Source organism: Pomacea canaliculata, linkage group LG5 (assembly GCF_003073045.1).
Source record: "Pomacea canaliculata isolate SZHN2017 linkage group LG5, ASM307304v1, whole genome shotgun sequence".
NCBI lineage: Eukaryota > Metazoa > Mollusca > Gastropoda > Architaenioglossa > Ampullariidae > Pomacea > Pomacea canaliculata.
The window spans coordinates 17,426,710-17,446,922 of NC_037594.1; the positions used below are offsets into that span (position 1 = coordinate 17,426,710).

Genomic DNA, 20,213 nt, shown 5'->3' on the forward strand with positions numbered 1-20,213 from the left:
GTAGACATTCATGTTCATATGTGTATACTGACATGTAAACAGACATGTTCATATATATATATATTCACAAACATGCATGTGTGTGCAGGATACGACACATCAAATGGATATGTCGTATGGCTTGCTTGGAAGTCTGTTCAGAAGTGGTATGATATTCTTCTATTTTCTGTGATAATAAAATGTGTGATTAATGTCAGATAATTAGAAATAAATGGTTTCAATAGGTATAGTTATTTTCTTTTTGGGGAAATCTCCCGAATGTGGGATGTATCCTTTAAATCTCTTTATTTCTCAGGTTCCAGGCAGACCTTTTTTGCTAGTCAGGTGATGCGCTTCGCAGACCTTTATGCAGCATCTTTCATGAACTTGATGAACTACCCTCTGACCTATGTTTTTCGAGCACCTCCAATGCTGGTAAGTCATCTAACTTTGCTGATGAATCATGTAATTGTGTTCACAAGCTGGAAATCATATGACCATGCTGGCAAGATGGTGATTAAGAAATAAAATATGTGTATTATTACCATGAGACCTATCTTGTGTATTTTGGTTATATTTTCACACACAGCCCACTCAATAACTAATTTGAATGGAACAAATTTTGTCTTTGCTCAATAGTTTTTTGAAACATTGCTTTCATTTCCTGTGCAGTAACATCATTTACTGAGTACGTATTTACTGAGTCAGTACAGCTAACGCATATGTACCATTCAGCAATGAGATATGCAGGCAGGTAGTGTTTGAAGTGGTACCAACCAGATGATGCATGTTCTCATGTTGACAAAGGTACATTGTGTTTTCCATTAATTCAATGCAGGAAGTTGATAATTTTTGTCAACAACCAAAAACCAAAAAATAATACATGGAATATCATTATTTTAAATTCAACAGATGGCCCATGAGTCTACAGTGGCTCATCATGATCACATTGGTACGGATGGACATAAGGGTGTGTTCGTCCGTAATCGCTTAGAATCAATGGATTCCACAGCAGTCTCCAACATATCCCTGACACGTTCACACAGCATTGTTCGTAACCATGCACCTTTGCCTCGCCAGATTACACAGATCGGAGATGACTTCATGGGAGATGAGTCATTTTCTGGCTCAGATGATACTGAACCTCAACAGCAATGAGATAAAACCACAGCAAACAGTATCAGTTTAGTGAAGTATATTATTATGATATTGTATTATCTGCCAGGGTCAGTAGAAGATGTTTCTTTCTTCTACTAATGTAAACATCTTCACTGATGTATTTCTTTTCCTTTTATTTTTTTTTGTTGGATTTACCCTAAATTAGTGATATCCTTTTGTAAGCAGTGATACATCATTTTCATATCCGAATATCTTTTGTTTCAAATTTAGATGTTTCAGATTTGTCATTGTGATAAACAACTTTTTTTTTTTTTACAGTGATATATTACAAGAACAAAAAGGAAATACATTTATGTCATCATGAAAGATTCATAATCGCTATAACATGACACAGGATAGATGAAGATTTCTAGGCTATAGTTTAAAGACCTTAAACACCAAGTTATGGAATAACATGCTGATAAGGAAGCTTACAGCCGTTAAAAAAGCATGCTGTTTATAGGTAATAAGGCCATGTGTTGTTCAACAGTAAATCAAGAATTTAGAAGAGGCAGAATCTACTTCTTTTTTACTTCTTATTCCTTTATGCCCCCCAGTTGAGTATAGGGCTACAACTACACTACGTCATCAAATCTGGCTCTTGGCATCCCTTTCCAGTCGTCCATATCATGCCAGCTGCCTCTGCCTTGATGTGGACTGATTTTCTCCATGCCTGTCTGGGTCCCCCAACCCTACGCCACCCCTGAGGCTTCTACCCCAGAGCTTGTCTTGTTAAATTGTTGGGTGGCAGGTTTTTGGTTGTATTGGAGATCTTCTCGGGTCATCTGATGCTGAGAATGTGTCGCAGACATCTGTTGATGAATGTCTGAATCTTGTTGGTGATGGTGTTTGTCACATGCCATGTCTCAGATCCATAGAAGACTGACTTGACATTTGCGTTGAAGATGCGGATCTTGGTGTGGGGAGATAAAGCCTTGGAGTTCCAGATAGGTCACAGGATGTGGAATGCAAGCCTGGCTTTATTTATTCGGCTTCTTACATCTTCATCTGCACCTCCATCTTTGCTATGTTGCTAAGGTAGGTGAAACAGTCGCTGTAATATATTCCCCATGTAGTTGTAGTGGGACTTCCTGTTTGTTGTTGATCCGCACTGCCTCAATCTTCTTGATGTTGATTGTCAGGCCAGTCATTGCTGTTTCTTCTGACAGCAAAGTGAGCTTTGTCTGGGCATGTTGCTGCTTGTGTGACAACAGACTGATGTCATCCATAAAGCTGAGATCCTCAAGTTGCCTAGCAAATTTCCACTGAATGCTCATGTTGCTGTTAGAGGTTATTCTTCTCATGATCCAAGGCAGAATCTGCACTTATTGAATATTTTACAAGAATAACAAGACCCAGGACTTGATCAGGATCATAAGTTTTGATTTTTTAAAAACAAATTCTTCCAAGCTTGTCCCAGAGGAAAACAGTGTCAAAAGCAATGCTTAATAGTCTCAGTTTCCTGTATTTCAAACTTCATGTCCAGATTCAGAAAAATAAATCCACTTGAGAGTTCGACAATATACTTGCTTTGTGTATCTCTAAAGATCTTACTCAAACAGAAACTGATGTCATTTTGACTGGTACTTCCCTGTTGACTGATGGGTTAATTTGTAGGATGATATTCCTCTGGTGAAACTGTTTATTTTATTGTAATTGCTTTGTTTTCTGATACAATTATAAGACTCCAAAATCAGCTAAATATTTTGTCAGATTGCTAATAACTTAGATCTTACAATAAACAGTCAAGTGTAGTGGTTTTCAGAAATGGTGGTTTAGAAACGTTTGTTGTAAAAAGGACAAATTGGTTATATGATGGGAGAAAACTTGATATTGTTAACATGTATTAATATCTTGGCATACTTTTGTTATTATGTTGGGCTTTTACTCATGCACTTCAAGACTTTGCTTCTAAAGCTCAAATTGGTGTTATATGTATACTCGAGGCCGTGATCTATCCTTGATTCTTAAAACATTTGATGCCCAGATCAAGTCTGTACTGCTCTATTGCTCAGGAGATCTTCAGATAATAGCATAATCAAAAATGTACATATGTTTGCAATGAATAAATTCCTTAATTTTTCCTGTAGGACTCCTATGATTTATGGTAAATAAGCATATAAACATGTATATATATATATCAATGCATATGTATGATATATTGCATAATGGCTTAAAGAAAAGTCTGTGAAATGTAATTTGCACTAATGATAATAGGGTGACATGGTTAAATTATGTGATAATATTTCTTTACAAATATGGGTTTGGTTTTGTATGGGAAAGTCAAGGGGTTGAATTTGTTGAGGGTTTTTAGAAAGTTTTGAAATTTAAGTTGATGGTTTGTTTTCACTAAATCTGGGTGAAAAATCTCAACTGAGCTCCAGATTTGCAATATACAGCTCCTTTAACTCTGCCATATCACAGACTAGCTTTCTTGTTCACATAAAACATACAGGTATGAGAGATCTGAATTTTATAGGCTTTATAAACTCCTACAAGTTTTGCTTTTGCTGTGAGAATAATGGAAACACCAAGTGGAATTTTTTTTTGCATACATGCCTTATTTGTCAAGAATACATTCTTTAAAGTGTGATTTCACATGTTAGAGTCTGCCTTTTAGTGTCAGCTAACAATATGAAAATAAACACCAGTTGAGCCATACAGAGCATTAGGTTTCAGAGAAAACAATGCAGGTTGTTAAATGGTTCAAGTGCATCTGCTTTGTAATCTTATTATTATCCATGTATTTATATAAATGAAAAATCTTAGTTATTTTTAAATGCGATTCTTCAAATGTAGCTGATAGCATGTATCAACACTGTCTTTTACACACAAGAGCAAACACATGATTTGTTAGCTTCCTAGCCTTGGTCTTTGTATGCTGTTTCAGTTGTTTCCATTCAGTCAAGTATTTATTTTAAATTTCAGTCTATTGAGTATACTTTTAAGTTGCACCCACTTAATTTTTTTTTAATCTTTACTTTATTCACAAATAAGCTGCATTGGTTTAAAAGCTGCATGCATGCAACTTTTTCAATGGCCAGGTTGATTGCCTTCAAAAGCTGCATCATAGACATTTCATCTCATTTTTAAGATTCATTAACGATGAGGGTGTGTGCTTGATCTCAAAGCTTCAATAGTATGTGGCTTTGATTTGAAAATGTGAGCAGGTAACACTGTAATAACATGAGCAATTAACAATTTAACATAAAGCTCATAGAAAAAATTAATTGGAATTGGAAAAATCCGCAAACAAGCTACATCATTGTTTAAGCTGCAGGGTTTAAAGTTGTGGCTTATAGTCTGAAATTTACAGTACCTTGATTTTATGTGTTGTTTTCTTTATGTCCACAGTTTGTATACCTCAAGTCATATATAAACTAGGCTGTTTCTTTTGTTGGGCTGCAGAATGTAACTGTTGGTGCACATCTTGCCGCCACTGTTGTTAATGCTCGAGAGATGGCCCATAGTGTGGTAGATACATGTTTGATCTTTGTATGTTGTCCTTACTATTCAACTCAGTCCATTCAACTATATACTGCAGTTAATTCTTTTTGTTAGAGGACAAAATGTAAATGTTTGCACATTTCAGCTACCTCTCTTCAGTCATGGAAGGTTCTCACTGTCAATACACAACTTGATATTACATTTTTGTAACAATTGCAGAGATCTGTATTTTCTTTTTTTATTTTCCCTGTTTTTGAACAGGATTTGAACATTTTTTGGTTCTTATTCTTGACAAGATAATTTAAGCTTTCATTCATAAGATAAAGAAAAATGGATAGAGGGCAAATTAAATGACTTGAACAATGTGAATAGAAAAGTTCTGTCATAAAGGGATTTATAGATCTGATTGCATCAGTGATACTGCTTGTGTTCCTATCGTAACAAACTCCAATGAGAAAATATTCTTTAGATTAATTGATCTGTTTCCAATAGAGTTATCATATCACAACCTCTTATCACATTAAGGAATGCCTTGCTGTACTGAGGTATGTTATAGGTTTCATAGATGTTTCATAAATTTAAAGGATTCATAAAAAACATTATCAAGACTGAAAAACATAATTACTAAGACCTTAGACGACCACATTTTGTTCATCTTAACCCATTTATGCCAGAGGTTGAGATTTTTGAATTTGTGCTTGAAATGCATACATGTGACCTACAAATATTTAAGGAATAAGAATCTGATGAGAAAACAAAAATGAAAAGTGAGGCATAAATGAGTTAAATGACTTTTTCATGTCTGTTGTCCTGTATTAGATCAAAGCATAAGTCGGAGTAATCACAATGGGCTACACCTGTCAGTGCAAGGTTAAAATTTTAAGATAATTTAGGTAAAACAATATTGCAGCATTATTTTAAATAAATAGTAATTTGGAAATGTTGTATTCTATGGCGGTGGTATGCAAGTCGAAAGTTGATACTAAAAGTATACATCAGAATCAGAAAAATTGCTGATGTCACAAGTAACATACATATAGACCCGACCCTTCTTAAGAATGATTGTTGGTTTGAAGTGTTTTGATTTTCGACATGCATCAACTGATTATTATCATCAGGCATAAAGAGAAAGCAATTAGAAGATGAACCATTCTTGCAAAGGTGTTTTGTGCAATTTGTCAGATATTAGGGTTTCTCCATTTTCTTTTAATGAGAAAATAGTTTCCCAGTAATATGTAATGTGCAACCAGTTGCTTGGCATTTTCATTATTAAAAATCCAGGACAAGGCCTTCAGGGTAATATAGTGCAATGAACAGATTTCTTTTATGTTTACTTGTAAGACATGATCAGCATAGTGGGCTGCTTGTGACATGAGTGTGTCTTGCAGTGACCAAGTCTGTAATGCACAGTTTGCACAGAGTTTTAGCAGGTAACCCTGTTAAAAGAACTGCACTACAAATTGTTTCAGGGACCTTTTTTTTTTTTAACTAAAAAATTCCAGTATTGAGAAATGTGTATCTATCTGTATGTGCTATTACCTACCAATGTGATAATTAAAACGGATAGCAAAGTCGTGCTTATGGTTGCTTTAAATATATTTTAAAAGAGGTTTTGAAGCTCCCACAACATCCATGTTTGGATATATGGAGAGCATTGTCTATTTTTTTAGGATTTAAATTTTTTTTATCCAGCTGTTATTGGTAAAAGATCTTAACTAATGTTTGGTAATTACCACATCCTGAACACTGTGCTGGAACTTGTTTTTCTGCTATGCAGAACAAGTCCAAGCTTAACTGGCTACTTGTTAAGAATTTGCTGTTCTTGTTGTTTGCAGTCTCTATGGGTCCACATACAAGTTTACTGTTGTTACCAAGATGGCAGTTTTGCTGTCTCATCTTAGTTCCTGTACTTTCAAACTACTTTGATCAAATGGCATATCAAAATGTCAAGTGTGCTTTTACTGTGTTAGCAAAAGTGGTTTGTATATGTGACTAATCCATTTGCATCCAAGCATATTGTGCTTCATTTACATGTTGTCACAGTTGTGACTTTTTAAGATTGAAGTTTTCAAGGTCAGCCTTCATACTTACAGCCTGTGCAGTTCTGCATTCAGGTACATTTGGCTTGAATCACCATGGACTACAGATCTGCTTATTTTTCAACATACAAGGTACAGTGGAGATGCATTAACATTATTTTGATGGGCTATGGTTATTCTGAGGATTGAGCATGCTTTTAATATTCGTATCAATTCAGAGTTGCTGCTGCTACCTGACAAATGGTCCAACAAGCCAAGATAACCCCTAACACTGTACTGACCTGAAGTTGTAGAGACTTTTTACATTTTGCAAGTTTAGATATTGTTTAAAGTGGTCAGCAGCACTCCAAAATGGTTGGCAGTAACAAAAGCATTTGAAATGTTTTGCAATCCTAATTCATTAATATAGAGATGCAATTTTAGGGGAAAATGTAATGCTTGAAATTAACATTTAAGGTAATATATACTTCTTTGACTTTGCTGGGAGATAGTGCATTTTATTGATGTTGGGTTTCCAGTTATTCTTCTATGTAAAGCAAGTGGACCATATGTAAATGTTACCAGGTACTTTCCTATGTTTCTAAATATTTAAAAGCTAAAAATCAGTGTAGTCTTCAGGTGTATAGTCTTCTTCCTCCAAGCTTTGTGTGTTTGTTAGCTGGTAATAATAATAATAAAAAAAAAATCAGGCGGCATACATTGATTTCCTGTTTATAATTTCCTATGCTTTTCCTGGCACACCATCACTATAAATGTAAGTGCAAGGTTTTTGTATTGACGTTCTGTATTAAAGTTACATAAATTCATAAATGTTTACCTTAGGAAGCTCCAAACTCTAAATAATTTTGCATAGATAAATGAGCATTTGCAGAAGTTTAAATCACACTTGAAGTTATAACACACAGTTTCACAAATAAGGACGGCATATGTGCTGGGACAAAAATGTTTCTATACACAAGGCACATCACCTTAAGTATTCTTATAAACAAAGGCTACCAACAATTATCACAGCAGAAACATAAGACCCTACCTTACATGTGTATGTATATACACACACACAAATATTTATAGCATTATATACATTATCAAATGCCCAATAACTGAAAAAAAATGTAACAAGTTGATGAAATTTCTGCAAAGTGGTGTTGCTGGCTAGCTGACACTGCCCTAGACTGAGAGTTACATGCAGTATTTCATTCCTGCAGCAGCATAAAAACACATGTATGCTTTTCACAGGAAAACAATGTATAATGCTAACCAGGTAAGGCAGCAATTTTTTTTCCCACAATTTATGTAAAAAGTGTGGATTCTTAAATATTAAGGTAAGGAATGAGTGGAACGTGTGGAATTTTTTCCTTATTCTAAGCATTATGCATTGTGTATATAAGACTTTTTATTTTTTATTTTTAATAAAATGGTATCTCTACCCGAAAAAAAAAGTTTGTGCAGCCAGCTCACCAACACCTAATTTGCGAACAGACTCTTGTGGTCAAGTTTCCAAATATAAAAAAAATCTCCATCTGGGAACAAATTGGAATGAATTAAATCTGAAAATGAAATGGACAAAAGCTATTATGCAAGAACAACTCATACTTTAAATATTAATTCTCAGGTTTGCATATGCACCTCACAATAGAACAAGTAAACATCAATGTCTTACATAGGACTAGCTGAAGGAGGAAAGAACAATATGATTTTTATTATGGTATGTTTTTGCGGATGATGTGCCATATGTACCAAACTCAGCACAAGGTCAATATCAGAGTTAAAAACCTAGAAGCATTTGTGGTTGTCTTAATATTGTCTCATGTTTGGTCTTGCTCCTCAAGGGAGAACATAGCATCACCACTGCAAATCTGCCACATTTTCCAGAACGGAGTCTTATGCAATGAAGTAAATGAGCCAGGCACAAGCTCTTTCCTCTTCAGAAATCATATTGTCACATACAGCAAACTTTTACAAAACGATGGCAGTGCAGTAATTGTTCACCATCTGGGTTTATGGAAGCATGTAACAAAGTGTCATCTTGGAAATGCTGGCCACAAACAACATGGCATTATCAGATGTAACTGTGCACAAAGATGGTCTTCAAGATTTGGACCAATCACCATTTATCACAAGCACCTTACTGTAAACATTTCCCCATTACAAATAATGTGGCAGCACTAGGAGGCAATGTGACTGCTATACAAGAGTAAGTCATCAGCACTGGGGAAGGTTTGGACAAGAAGACCAGTTCCTGTATTTGAACACAGATCCTACACATCACTGCATCATCTCCGAGGCGATGATTGTCCATCAGGAATGCTGGATTTCTGTAAAGTACATAAGATATGCAGGTCTTTGATAAATAATCTTTTCAACTCTGTCTTGGAAATACTATGATGCCACAATTACTGACTTTAGTTTTTTTCTTCTGTGATTGTTGCACTACGTTGCATCTGCTGAGAAATGTTTCTTTCAAAAATCCAATCAGCTTCAAAATCTATTTTTCTATTCTATTTTTCACCTTTCCAAACAAAAAGCTAGGTGTTTTCATATATATATATACACATAAAACATCAACATTACAATCATTTCTAAGCAAATTGTTTATCACCTGTGAGATCTTACTTCCTCCTACAACTTCTTGCACAAAGTATGCTGGCACTAGGCCCCGCTGTCCATTTTTCTGAAAATGAGAATTATATGATCATCATTCTGATTCAGTATGCTAATATTCTGTTGAACAAATGACATGGTCTGATAAAAGGATTTCTACTTGTATGTATCTGAGCATTTGCTTGAAAATGGCATCAAAATACTGTAATACTTGTGTTTACAATGAACTGAAACTACTGACAGCACACATGAAAAATAATAAAAATCTGGTTCTTGCTTCTGGTAGAAATGCATGTTAATCAAAATTTAACACCAATAAATTTCAAGGTAAGTAATTTTTAATGCAGTAGTTCAGGAGTTCCTGAATAGAAAAAACCCTGCAAGTCCAGATGCTGGTCATAAGCAAAAACTTAGGTCCTACTAAAATTGGGTTTTCAAGACATCAGGATTAGGTTATGAACGGGAGGAATACAGTTTACAAACCTCTTCCTCTGAAGTGGGAAATGTGGTGCAAGGGAAGAAACCACGGAAGAACAGCAGCACGTATTTATTGCATAATACGAGTTTTTCATGTAAGATAATCGTCATTAATCTGTCGTCAGCATACTAGAATTGCATAGTGAAAACTATACACATAGGTGAGATGCATCAGAAGAATACCTTTTACTGAACCAAAACTTGTCTGACAAAAAAAATCAGAGCACACCCCTTTCCACATCCCTTCAGCTTTTGTCATTCAAGTTGGGTTGGAAAAGGATGTGTTGGTGATAGAAAGAATAATTAAGACTACAAATCAAAGTCCCACCTCGCCATGGAAAAAGCCATCCGGTCGCTCATTTCCATACACAAACAGGATGTCACCAGCATGGAATGCTAACTCACAGGCTGTGTAGTCACCGGGTGACTGCTTTTCTGGGTCATAATCATACAAGCCCATCACCTGCAGAAAGAAGGGAACCTTTACTCAGTAGAAATCAGGATTTAGGATGAGAGCTTATGTGGAGATGGAGGAAAGGGAGAAAGAATGTGAGCTTCAGGTGTCTCCAATCTTTCAGCGAACCCTAATTTGTGAACTGGTTTAAACAATGGAATAAACACCAAATGCACAGTTTTTGTTTTGCCATTGATTTTATATGCTTGTTTTATTTTTTTTTGTGCCACCTCTCATGGTGACTTCTAGATAAACCAAGCTGTATGCTATCCATTCACCAGTTCAATTAAAATCATTGTACACACACAGACACAATATATGTTTGGAATTGTGTGTGTATGATTATCAGAACATTGCAAGTGGAAATACACAAATAAACACAGAAAGTGGAAATTGTGGTCCTCGGATAAAAACATTACATGCACTCAAGTAAAGTCTATCATATTATCAAGTTTGCAAGACAACCTCAGCAACATTAAACCACATTAAGCTCACAAAAAACAGGATCAGTTTCATACAATAAAGAATATGGAATGGCTAAAATCAGCAGGGAACAGACCATGCGTTTTTTGCCCATCTTGTAGTGGATGCTGTTGAGGATTGAAGACAAGTCCGTGCCCACTTCTGAGCTGGGCTCACTGCTGACAGGGGTGGTTACTCCTTGGTACACCAACTCAACACGGGAAGATAGGACGCCAGAAGCAGCCAGGGTTTGAATGGCCAGGTGCTGTGGTTTGTCATGGCGAATGCCTTCCACCTGGATATGAGCTAAACGTGGACTATGAGGCTGCTGGCACACCCGCCCATTCAGGTAGATCTGACCAGAAGAGGTAAACATGAAGTGTCTAAGTTTCTACCTTTTCTTCATCTGCTTTTCATTCATAAAACCAAAAGGTTTTTGTACTCCGAGGCATTTCTTTTTTGTTTCTTTTAGGGACAGAGCAGGTGGTATGGGTAGAGAACAACAGGAGTAATATTGCCATTTTCAAAGGATTTTTTTTCCAAAACTATGGGTCAACTGATTACAGTGGTTTTACATGCTAGAAGACAACTGCCATGTTTTTTTTGCTGGACAGGAACTTCTCTTTGGACCATGACTAAAAGCATTCCACTGCCTTGTATCCATTTTTAAGAGTCACATTATTAGGTAACATGTCATCTTGTTATATTATTATGCACAAAGATAATGCTTACTTCTTTCACAAGCAACATTTCCCTGATGCTCTCTGCCTTAAAAAAAAAAAGACTCTACCCCCCCTCCCAAACCCCCACCCCCTCAAAAAATGCCATTTGTAAAAAATTAACTGTATGTACTTACTCTGTATCCAACTACTTTAGTGCCATTGCTGCATCCATATTGGTCTAAAACAGGTGGCTGCCATGCCAGCACCAGACTGCTGCCTTCCACTTGTTCTATTCTTAGATCTGTTGGAGGCTCTGGTGGCATTTCTGTTCAGAAAAACAAGACCAGCATCTTCCTTAAATGCCTCAGGAATATTTTTAAAAGTCTACTGACTGCTGTAAAGATTTAAGTTAGTTCATAATGAACTTCACAAACTGCTTAATGTAGACCCTTTAAAGTGGGCATTGTATCCTGTGTCCACCACATTCACACATTTTAGAGGCAGATCGAATGGTTTGTTTTGTTTGTTTGAAATGAGCTAATAAACATGGCCTTGCCACTTCTTCCCTTTTTAGAGCAGAAGCTGATAGGATACATCAGCAGACCACATTTGAACATGGTGGGTTGATTTAAAAGCCTTCTTTTTGGTACCAATATAAAGACAGCACTGAACAGTTTTCTAACATACTTGAGGCTGGAAAAGCTTCACTGGGTGAATAAAGTTTCTGTCCTGACACAATTGAGCTGTAGCTATGAAGACGTTCGCATGTACAAACTGTATAAGAAGAGTTAAACACTGCATTTGTATGGCTGGTGAAAAATCGAAGGGAGAAAATCCTATTTTGTTCTCATACACAATATTTCGAGAAATGAAAATATATGTTTTCTTTGTTTGTCACGTCTCCTTTTAACCAGTTTGCTATAAAAAAATGTTAAGACTATTTTTTGTTTATTCATATAGCATACTTTCCCCGATTGTGGTCAAAGTGAATTGACATACATGCATAGGTGCACAAACATTGAATGCACCTTATAACAACTGACTGATCCACTCACCCTTCCATACACTGATCACAAATATAATAAAATCATACGGTTCTTTGTGTGGCCGTGTCGCTTTTGGTGTGCTAAAGTTTGTGAGGCTGTGGAATGAAGAGGCTGGAAATAACCAGACAGCAATCCTGGCTCCTGAAGCTCATCAAACATCTGGCTGATCTGCTCTGCACTTTCCCCAACTGTTTTCTGCACAGGCACGCAAATGTCAACACAACAACTATTAGTACTAGTTCCATGCAATCCCATCCCTTTGTATTATGGTAGTGCAAGCAAGCATTCACTGTGCTTGAACTTTAGTTTTCTTACTGTTAGCCTGCAAGTGTGAAGAGTGAAAATAAAGACAGAAGACAGAACCTTTGCGCTGCTGCATGGCACACACATGTGCACACACACACAGAGGCAAGCGTGTTATTCAAGAAGGCAGTATTTTTTTGAGGAAAGAAAATTCCGATACAGTAGGCTACAGTAGGCACTGCCTAAATCCATGGCCAGACAGGGTTTCCTGCAACAACCAACCTTGTAGTGGTGATGGCTGCCCTGAGCACGCATCCCATGAAAGCTGGTCTCTGCAAGTGGATAAAGGTGGCTGACAGGCACTAGTCCCACACGACCTTTAACCTCTGCTTCACAGTAGCCATGGCGGTCTACCAACCCTACAACAGTAATGAGGAGTGTAATACTTGTACCAAACACCACTCAATCACTACTCTATTTCTTTGCTTTGTTCACCCTCTGTTTGAGAGCTTTCAAGTTTTCATAGCTTTAATTACAGATTTATAATGCCCTCCTCATGTCATAGGTATGGACTGAAAGTAAAGCTGTCAGGGCACAGACAGATAAAGGCATGCCCCCTGCATGTATGTACAATATGATTACACACAATGAATAAAGGAGCACTTGCGAGGAAACCCACCTCTCACTTTGACGTGGTCCCCCTCCTTGAGTGGGATTTCCAACTGTGGATGAGCACTGCTGGCACCAAGACCCGGCTGATAATCCACTACAGCAACATACAGCGACTCTCCTAAGTGACCCTGCATGGCACTGCCCACAGGGTGTGGACGAGAACCAAAGGTAGCACCCAGATGAGGCCGACCTCTTCCAAAGACATGGTCTGCAGACTTGGGCCGCCTTGGCTGTGATTTGTCACCTGTCTCTGTATCATTGGTATAGTCCTGTTGGTCACCTAGTGAAGAAGTGGATGGCCAATACGAGATAACAGGAGGTACTCTCTCTGCCAACAGATGCTCTGTGTCTGACAGTCTGGTCTATGAGAATAAAGAAACCAACCCTGAATTATTCATGAAGTGCACATTGTGGTCATGCAGTTAGAAAGTAACTGTAAACAACATTGGTACTGCAGCTCTGTTTCTGCTCTATGTGTACCATTTTTTAAAAACTTACTAAAGATTATTTAAGCAGCCAATATTACATTTTGACTTTAAGAATGAATGCATATGGGATTTTTTTCTTTGTTTTTCTTGGAAAGAGCAAGGGAACAACTATCTTGGATGATACTTTAAGGAAGAATAAATTAAAACGACTTGAATGAATGTACGAGATCTAAAGAAATCTCTAGTGTCCTACCAAAGACACAAGAAAGGAATACTAGCCCAAATCATCATTAAGCACCTGTTTGGCTCAAGTAGTGTTTCACTGAGACCAACAGGTCTCACTCACCCCAGTGATCCAGTCAAGTGGAGACAGAGGTCTGTTGTATTCCTCCCCAGCACACATCACTTCCAGGTGATGCAACTCTTCTAACAGCGATGAATGTCCACGCCCACTGTGCAACTGCTCCCTAAGTCGATGCAAGAGCTCATCCTTGGAAACAGACATGACATGGTGAGTGGGTTTAGCATATAAGATGAATTATTACAAACAAAAAAAAAGAGCATATGATACCCAAATGAAACCTTTGCAATCATGTGCACCAATCAAGGAATGTTTAGAAAGGTGCAAAATAAACAAAAAGAGGGACTCAACAAAAAGATCCTTTAATCATGATAATCATACTGCTCTTTACTTTAGTCAAAGACAGATTGATACATATTTTCGAACAAAAATTGTGACTAACCTTTTCTTGACACTTTTTGGACAGGCGGGATACCTTTGCATGGAGATTTTGAACAGCTGTTACAGCTTTTTTCCTCTGTAAATCCAGTTCATCATACTGGGGGGGAAAAATAAACAAGCAAGGTGATACATGCTGCAGCCCTATGCTCCTTGAGGAGTAACAAGGAATAAACAAAACAAGGTGATACAACAGTCTATATAAGATTCTTCTCCTAGTCTTTAATAAAAACCCTGTATCCAACTAGTACGATAATGTCACAAACCACATTTTTCCTTAAGAGGTAAAAATGGCATCATAATTTTATTTTGTAACATTTTTTAAATAAAAGGTAAATTATGAAAATATCAGTCTCTAGACTTGAATCATGTGTGCATCTCTCTATTCATTCAAAGAATTAAGATAACACAAAATTTTCTCATCAATGCATAATACCCTGCTTACCATTTTCCATATTTGTTTGAATAAACTTTTGTTCTTTAAATGCTATTTAACTGAAAATAGCAGCAGGTATTAATATTAATAAATTACACAAAAGAGAGGTAGAGAATAAAAATTCCCCTGCAGCTTTCGCTTACCCTTGCACACAAGTTGTCGAGATCATGGCGAGTTTCAATGCTCTTCTCAAGACGTGACTGAAGTTCAGCCATGCGTTCGTGGAGAGCCAGGTTTTCCTCATAAACTTCCCGCATTTTGTCAGTCTGTCATAAATGTATGCATTAAGCACAATGCTTACATTAATACAAATGCCTAGTTTAACTATTTTCAGCAAACATATTTTAGCTAACAACCCAATTTTTTGGCCCCTTTGTACCATCAGATTAAACCAGGCTCGTTGCCATTTCTTTAAAAAAAAAAAAATCCTCCTCCTATTTGGAAATAAAAGTCTAAACTGAAATACATGAACTAAAGTCAAGGGTACAAAGTGGTTTAATGTTTCTGTTATGAAAAATGCGACTTCAAAGGACACAACTGGGAGAACAAATGCTGGTTAGGCAAAGTGATGTACTTCACATAAGGCATAAATCAGCATTTGTTCTCAGCTGTATCCTTTGAAGCAACATTTTTCATAACAGAAACTTTACCTATATTGAGGAGAACACAAAACCAAAAACTATAATGTTCAGGTCTCCTTTTCATACTTAGATAACCTAAACTACTCAAAAGACAACACATCAAAAGAAAAAAGATTATAAATTTTTTTTAAATTAAAGACTGACTCAGTGATCTGCTATCAAGAAATCTCTTTCAAAAGTGCATCATAGCATAATTATCACACAGTCCTGAGAATAACTGGAAAAAAATCAGTCTTATATTTTAGCCAAACACTAACACTAAAATTCAATACTAAAAATGGTAATGTTTTCAAATAATCATAATTTGAAATTGTCAACCATAATCCTCCCTCTCCAATAAATAGAAAAATACTAAAAATGATGAAGATAGTTAAGGAATGCATCAAACAAAATAACTTCTCTTCACTGGACAGCTGATGGCAAGAAGAAATATAGTTGGCCAAAAGAAACATGGCAAAGATTAGTAGAAAGACCTGTTGGAGATGACCCTAAGAGCTATGCCTCACCCAAGTCGGAAGGTCGAAGGGTATGAAATTGCAAAACTGCTAACTTGAAGACAGTATTAGTAGAAAAAGAGAGCTAAATAAACTTGCTGCTGATAAAAATGGATGTCTTTAGTGGATGCCTTATGCAACAACTAGGTAGGAAGAGGACTAATTATAATTTAGAACTACTGTATTAGCTAATTACAGACAGTGAACCACTGACTGCAGTTTCAAATTCACACTGGAAGGAGGCTATTCCACTGCTGCTGTTTCCCGAATGCGACAAATTCTCGTTAAATTATGACCAAGGTATGCTGTACTCTTTATGAATACTTTGTATGGACTTGAAAGGCAGATGTCAATAAATGTCAAAAGCCCCCACTGTTCTGTCAAAAACTAATAAATCAGTAATCCCCATATCTAACCATAAAGAGCTAAATAACACATTTATCCAAAAGAGGAAACTAATCACAGGTCAGCTGAATGTTATCTGAATAGCTGATCTAATGCAGTGATCATCAGTGTATAAGTTCACATAGACAATATAATGCAGATTATCCGCAATGGTTTTCTAACATAGACAGCCAAAGCTCACATGCATAACAATATGCACGGCAATAAAAATGAAGGGATAAAGAAAGTGGGTTAAAATCTTATTCTCTCTAGCATCTTACTCTGTCACATGACCACACCAAAGAACAGCTGACAAAGCGATATTAATACCTATAACTAACCAGTATATATGTCATACCTCGACAAACTGAAAAACTCCTAGCATGAGGATCGGACTTGCCTATCCTAGATATGTGCACACTCTAGCCAATTCCTACCAAGGTTTTCTTCAACTCTTAAATGAATATATAAAATGACTAAACTAATTCCAAGAAAAATAAATGTGAACAAATAATCCAGAAAAGTGCTTGACAAAACAGCAAATGCAATGCCCACAAAATAAATGTATGATCACTGCAATGTGTAGTCCTTAAGGCAGTAAGATTTTTTTTTAATGGACAAGCATCATGCAGAAATGAATAAAAATACCTCATGATGATAAAAACAACTCTGGAGTATGAAACAGACTCTAAAACAGTTGTCATGATGTGTGCCATCATGTTGCCATTGCTTTTGAAAAGTACATCCAGAAAATGTCAAATGTACAAATCAACATCTTCCTTTTTCTGTGTTAATAGATGCTGCTCCATTTAAAATTGGTTCAACTACTTCAGGGGTTGGATTGGCTTTTGTCCCTATTTGTTCAGATAGTTTTAGATGAAAAATTACTGCATGTGCAGCAGGCTGTGTTCAGCTGAAGGTGCTAAACACATTTATACACTAAATTGTGAATGAAATCACAGAAATCAAAGCATGAAAAATATCCTGTCTACTTTGCAAAATATCTTTTCCAGGCAGCATGCAGTGAATGTTCCACAACCATGCAACAAATTCCTCCAGGCTTTACCCTTGCTTGCAGCCTTTCTGTCAGGCTTGTGATTTGGCTTCTTAAAGATGTATTCTCCATCTTCATACTGACAAACTCTTGCACACTAGCTTGCATTTCAAGCAGTTTGGGCTGCATCTCATCACGCTCTTTGAGGACTTTTGCCAAGTCACATTTCTGGTGGTCAAGCTCAAGAAGAGTACGTTTTAAGGCAGACTCCAGATCATCCTTTTCAATCTGCAGTTTGTTGAAGTCTTCACATTTTTCCCATGCTTGTTCCAACTTTCTCCCACACAACATTAGCAGTAAAACAGAGCATGTATTTAACCAGAAAACCAAGATTTACAAAGTCCAGACTTAAATAAATGTTAATTAAAAGATGAATGTTGGCTTTCATAAAGTTATTGAAGAAGAAAAAGATATGCTTTTCAAAGTGCATGCCCACAGTCAAGGTACACATTCATTCAAGAAAGGCAACTGCTATGGGAAGATGCTTAACCATCAAAATAACACCTTTTTACTAACTCTATCCCTCACCTGGCCCAGTAAGGTATTATATTCATCCTTCAGTCGTTTTAGTTGAACATCAGCATCCTGCAGCTCAGACACCTCCATTTCTAGGCAGTGGAGAGCGTCAAGAGCATTAATTCGCATGGTCTCTACACTGTTGCACTCACTACGCCATCGCTGCACCTCCTCTTGTAAACCCTCATTTTCCACACACTTCAAAATGAAATTTAAAAAGTACTATTAGCAATGGTAATTGGAAGCAAATTCTTACACTTAGGACAGGATTTCTTTTTTAAAAGTAGAATTTCTTCAACTAAAAGCAACAGAGCACATGAACTTAATTCAAATGAAGGTAGTTTAGCCGACTGCAAAAATTTGTACCGACACATACTCTGATTTAGCAGATAAGGAAAAAATCTGCTTTTTCCTCTTTCACAGTTTTTACAGAATGCAATCTAGACTTTTAGAACTAGAGTTTCTTTGAAATCTCCCTTCTGCTTTACACAATGATAACTGCCTTTAACCTTTAACCCAAAACATTGATATGGCACACAAAGAAGTGGAATATGCTCTACTTCCACACCTTAAGATTTAATTCTCTTTCTTTCTGGTCCAGCTCTGACCGAAGAGCTGCACAGTCAGTGAAAATGTCGTCTTTCTTGTAGCCAGCATTCCCAAGATCCTGCTTCAAATGTTTTAACTCTGACTGCATTTGCTGAACAATATCACGATCATTCTTCTTGTTCTGGAACATACACATGTCAAGCATAATATGTTCTAGCTTTTCTGCAGCTTACAATAAATCACTTTTAATGATCTTAACCTTTGTGCATTGATCTATATAGAAAATGATAGATTAATAACTAAAAAAATACAAATTATACATACAAATATGAGGATACATATGTAATTTTCAAATGACCAATATAAATAATAATTATAAATAATTATAGTCACAATTTTTGCATGTTAAAATATTTGAAAATTTGATAGGCACCTTCCAAGAAGTTTAATGTCTTGGATCATTTCTCTTATTCTCAATGCCCCTTCTCTCCCACATTCAGAAATTAAGGCAATGAAATTCACACCACACACATTTTTCTGTACACTCAATTCTCCCTTCCTGTTCTATATCTAATGGAAATTACCTTGTTCTTTAATACTTCTTCTGCATCAACTATCCATTTTTCAATAATTACAAAATAACGTTGTTTTTCCTCCAAATCCTTTTCTAGACGATTTATCTGCACAGAAAAAAAAGTTTTATGTAGTCAATACTTTAGGTGTTGCAGCTGGTGACAAACATTACAATTAAAAATTTACAAGAAATGTAGGTATATGAAAATCATTGTTTTATTACCATTTTTCATATCACCGATTAGATTTAGAATTAAGTCCTGTGGTTTTCAAATGTAGACAATACCTTTCTAAGTAATAAATAACAAATACAAAACAAGGATTAAAATAAACAATGAAATAGCATTTTACATTTAAAGCATTGTGAATTATAACATACTTTAAAATATATTTTGCTGTTAGTGTTAGATATCATTAATATTGTGATGCTTTACTACATATATGTGCTTATGACAGAGTATTACTAAAAAGATTAAATAAGAAGGAAGCTTTCTTTGAAAAAGCATAGGTGTTTTATTGCTGCATCATTTGACAGCATATTATAGCTGTACAAAAATTTGTTGCAGCTACGGTATTTATAACCAAGAATAAAAACAACCAATCATGCATTCATCCTTGTTGCGACTTCATTTCAGGTGCAATATTTCATATCATAGCTACTTGCGAAGTAGAGGTTTTATCCATACTGTCTGCATGCCTTCTAATACCTGATCCTCAATAAACAGCATACCTTGTCACCTGCATGCTCCAATGATTAATCCCAATAAAGCTGGGTCTAACTATTATGCCGCTCAAGTATTGAATTAGACAAAATTTTATTTTTCATTTTAACTAAAATTAAGCCCTGATTCATTCAAACCAATTCCATCTATAAATTCATATATGCATATCTGATGTACATTTACGCACTAATGTTTTATCTTTGACATAAGACAAACATTAAAAATAATTGCTGAACATAATTTTTAATTTATGTATATATATAATTTAAGCTAATATAAAATCATTTTCATACTTTTTATTTTTGCTCCAAAAAAGAAAAAGGGACTTAAACGGTTTATGTTTCAAAAGAAAATAAAAGGATTAAAACAAAATTAAACTAGTATAAAAGAATAACTCTTTTTGGAAAGCTGAAGATTGCACAATACACTAATTTTTG

General features: G+C 36.0%; 2 protein-coding genes across 5 annotated transcripts in view; one reads left to right on the forward strand and one right to left on the reverse strand.

Annotated features, from left to right (window-relative positions):
- The window catches only part of LOC112564399 (cytosolic purine 5'-nucleotidase-like), a 52,519-nt gene extending 45,201 nt beyond the window's left edge, over positions 1-7,318 (forward strand). For all 3 annotated transcript variants that reach the window (XM_025239178.1, XM_025239179.1, XM_025239180.1), the window contains exons 15-17: positions 89-146; positions 296-414; positions 892-7,318. In XM_025239178.1, the coding sequence (XP_025094963.1) occupies positions 89-146; positions 296-414; positions 892-1,137 (423 nt within the window). In that variant the 3' untranslated portion in view covers positions 1,138-7,318. The remainder of the gene's footprint in view (positions 1-88; positions 147-295; positions 415-891) is intronic.
- A 71-nt stretch (positions 7,319-7,389) lies between these two features.
- The window catches only part of LOC112564396 (myosin-10-like), a 30,554-nt gene continuing 17,730 nt past the window's right edge, over positions 7,390-20,213 (reverse strand). The window contains exons 17-31 of one of the 2 annotated variants that reach the window (XM_025239172.1): positions 19,066-19,161; positions 18,501-18,662; positions 17,945-18,130; positions 17,429-17,689; positions 14,987-15,109; positions 14,412-14,507; positions 14,015-14,158; positions 13,248-13,602; positions 12,851-12,987; positions 12,373-12,520; positions 11,474-11,604; positions 10,715-10,972; positions 10,030-10,164; positions 9,223-9,294; positions 7,390-8,938 (exon numbers count right to left, since the gene is read on the reverse strand). In XM_025239172.1, the coding sequence (XP_025094957.1) occupies positions 8,897-8,938; positions 9,223-9,294; positions 10,030-10,164; positions 10,715-10,972; positions 11,474-11,604; positions 12,373-12,520; positions 12,851-12,987; positions 13,248-13,602; positions 14,015-14,158; positions 14,412-14,507; positions 14,987-15,109; positions 17,429-17,689; positions 17,945-18,130; positions 18,501-18,662; positions 19,066-19,161 (2,346 nt within the window). In that variant the 3' untranslated portion in view covers positions 7,390-8,896. The remainder of the gene's footprint in view (positions 8,939-9,222; positions 9,295-10,029; positions 10,165-10,714; positions 10,973-11,473; positions 11,605-12,372; positions 12,521-12,850; positions 12,988-13,247; positions 13,603-14,014; positions 14,159-14,411; positions 14,508-14,986; positions 15,110-17,428; positions 17,690-17,944; positions 18,131-18,500; positions 18,663-19,065; positions 19,162-20,213) is intronic. The other variant, XM_025239173.1, reaches the window with a different exon arrangement.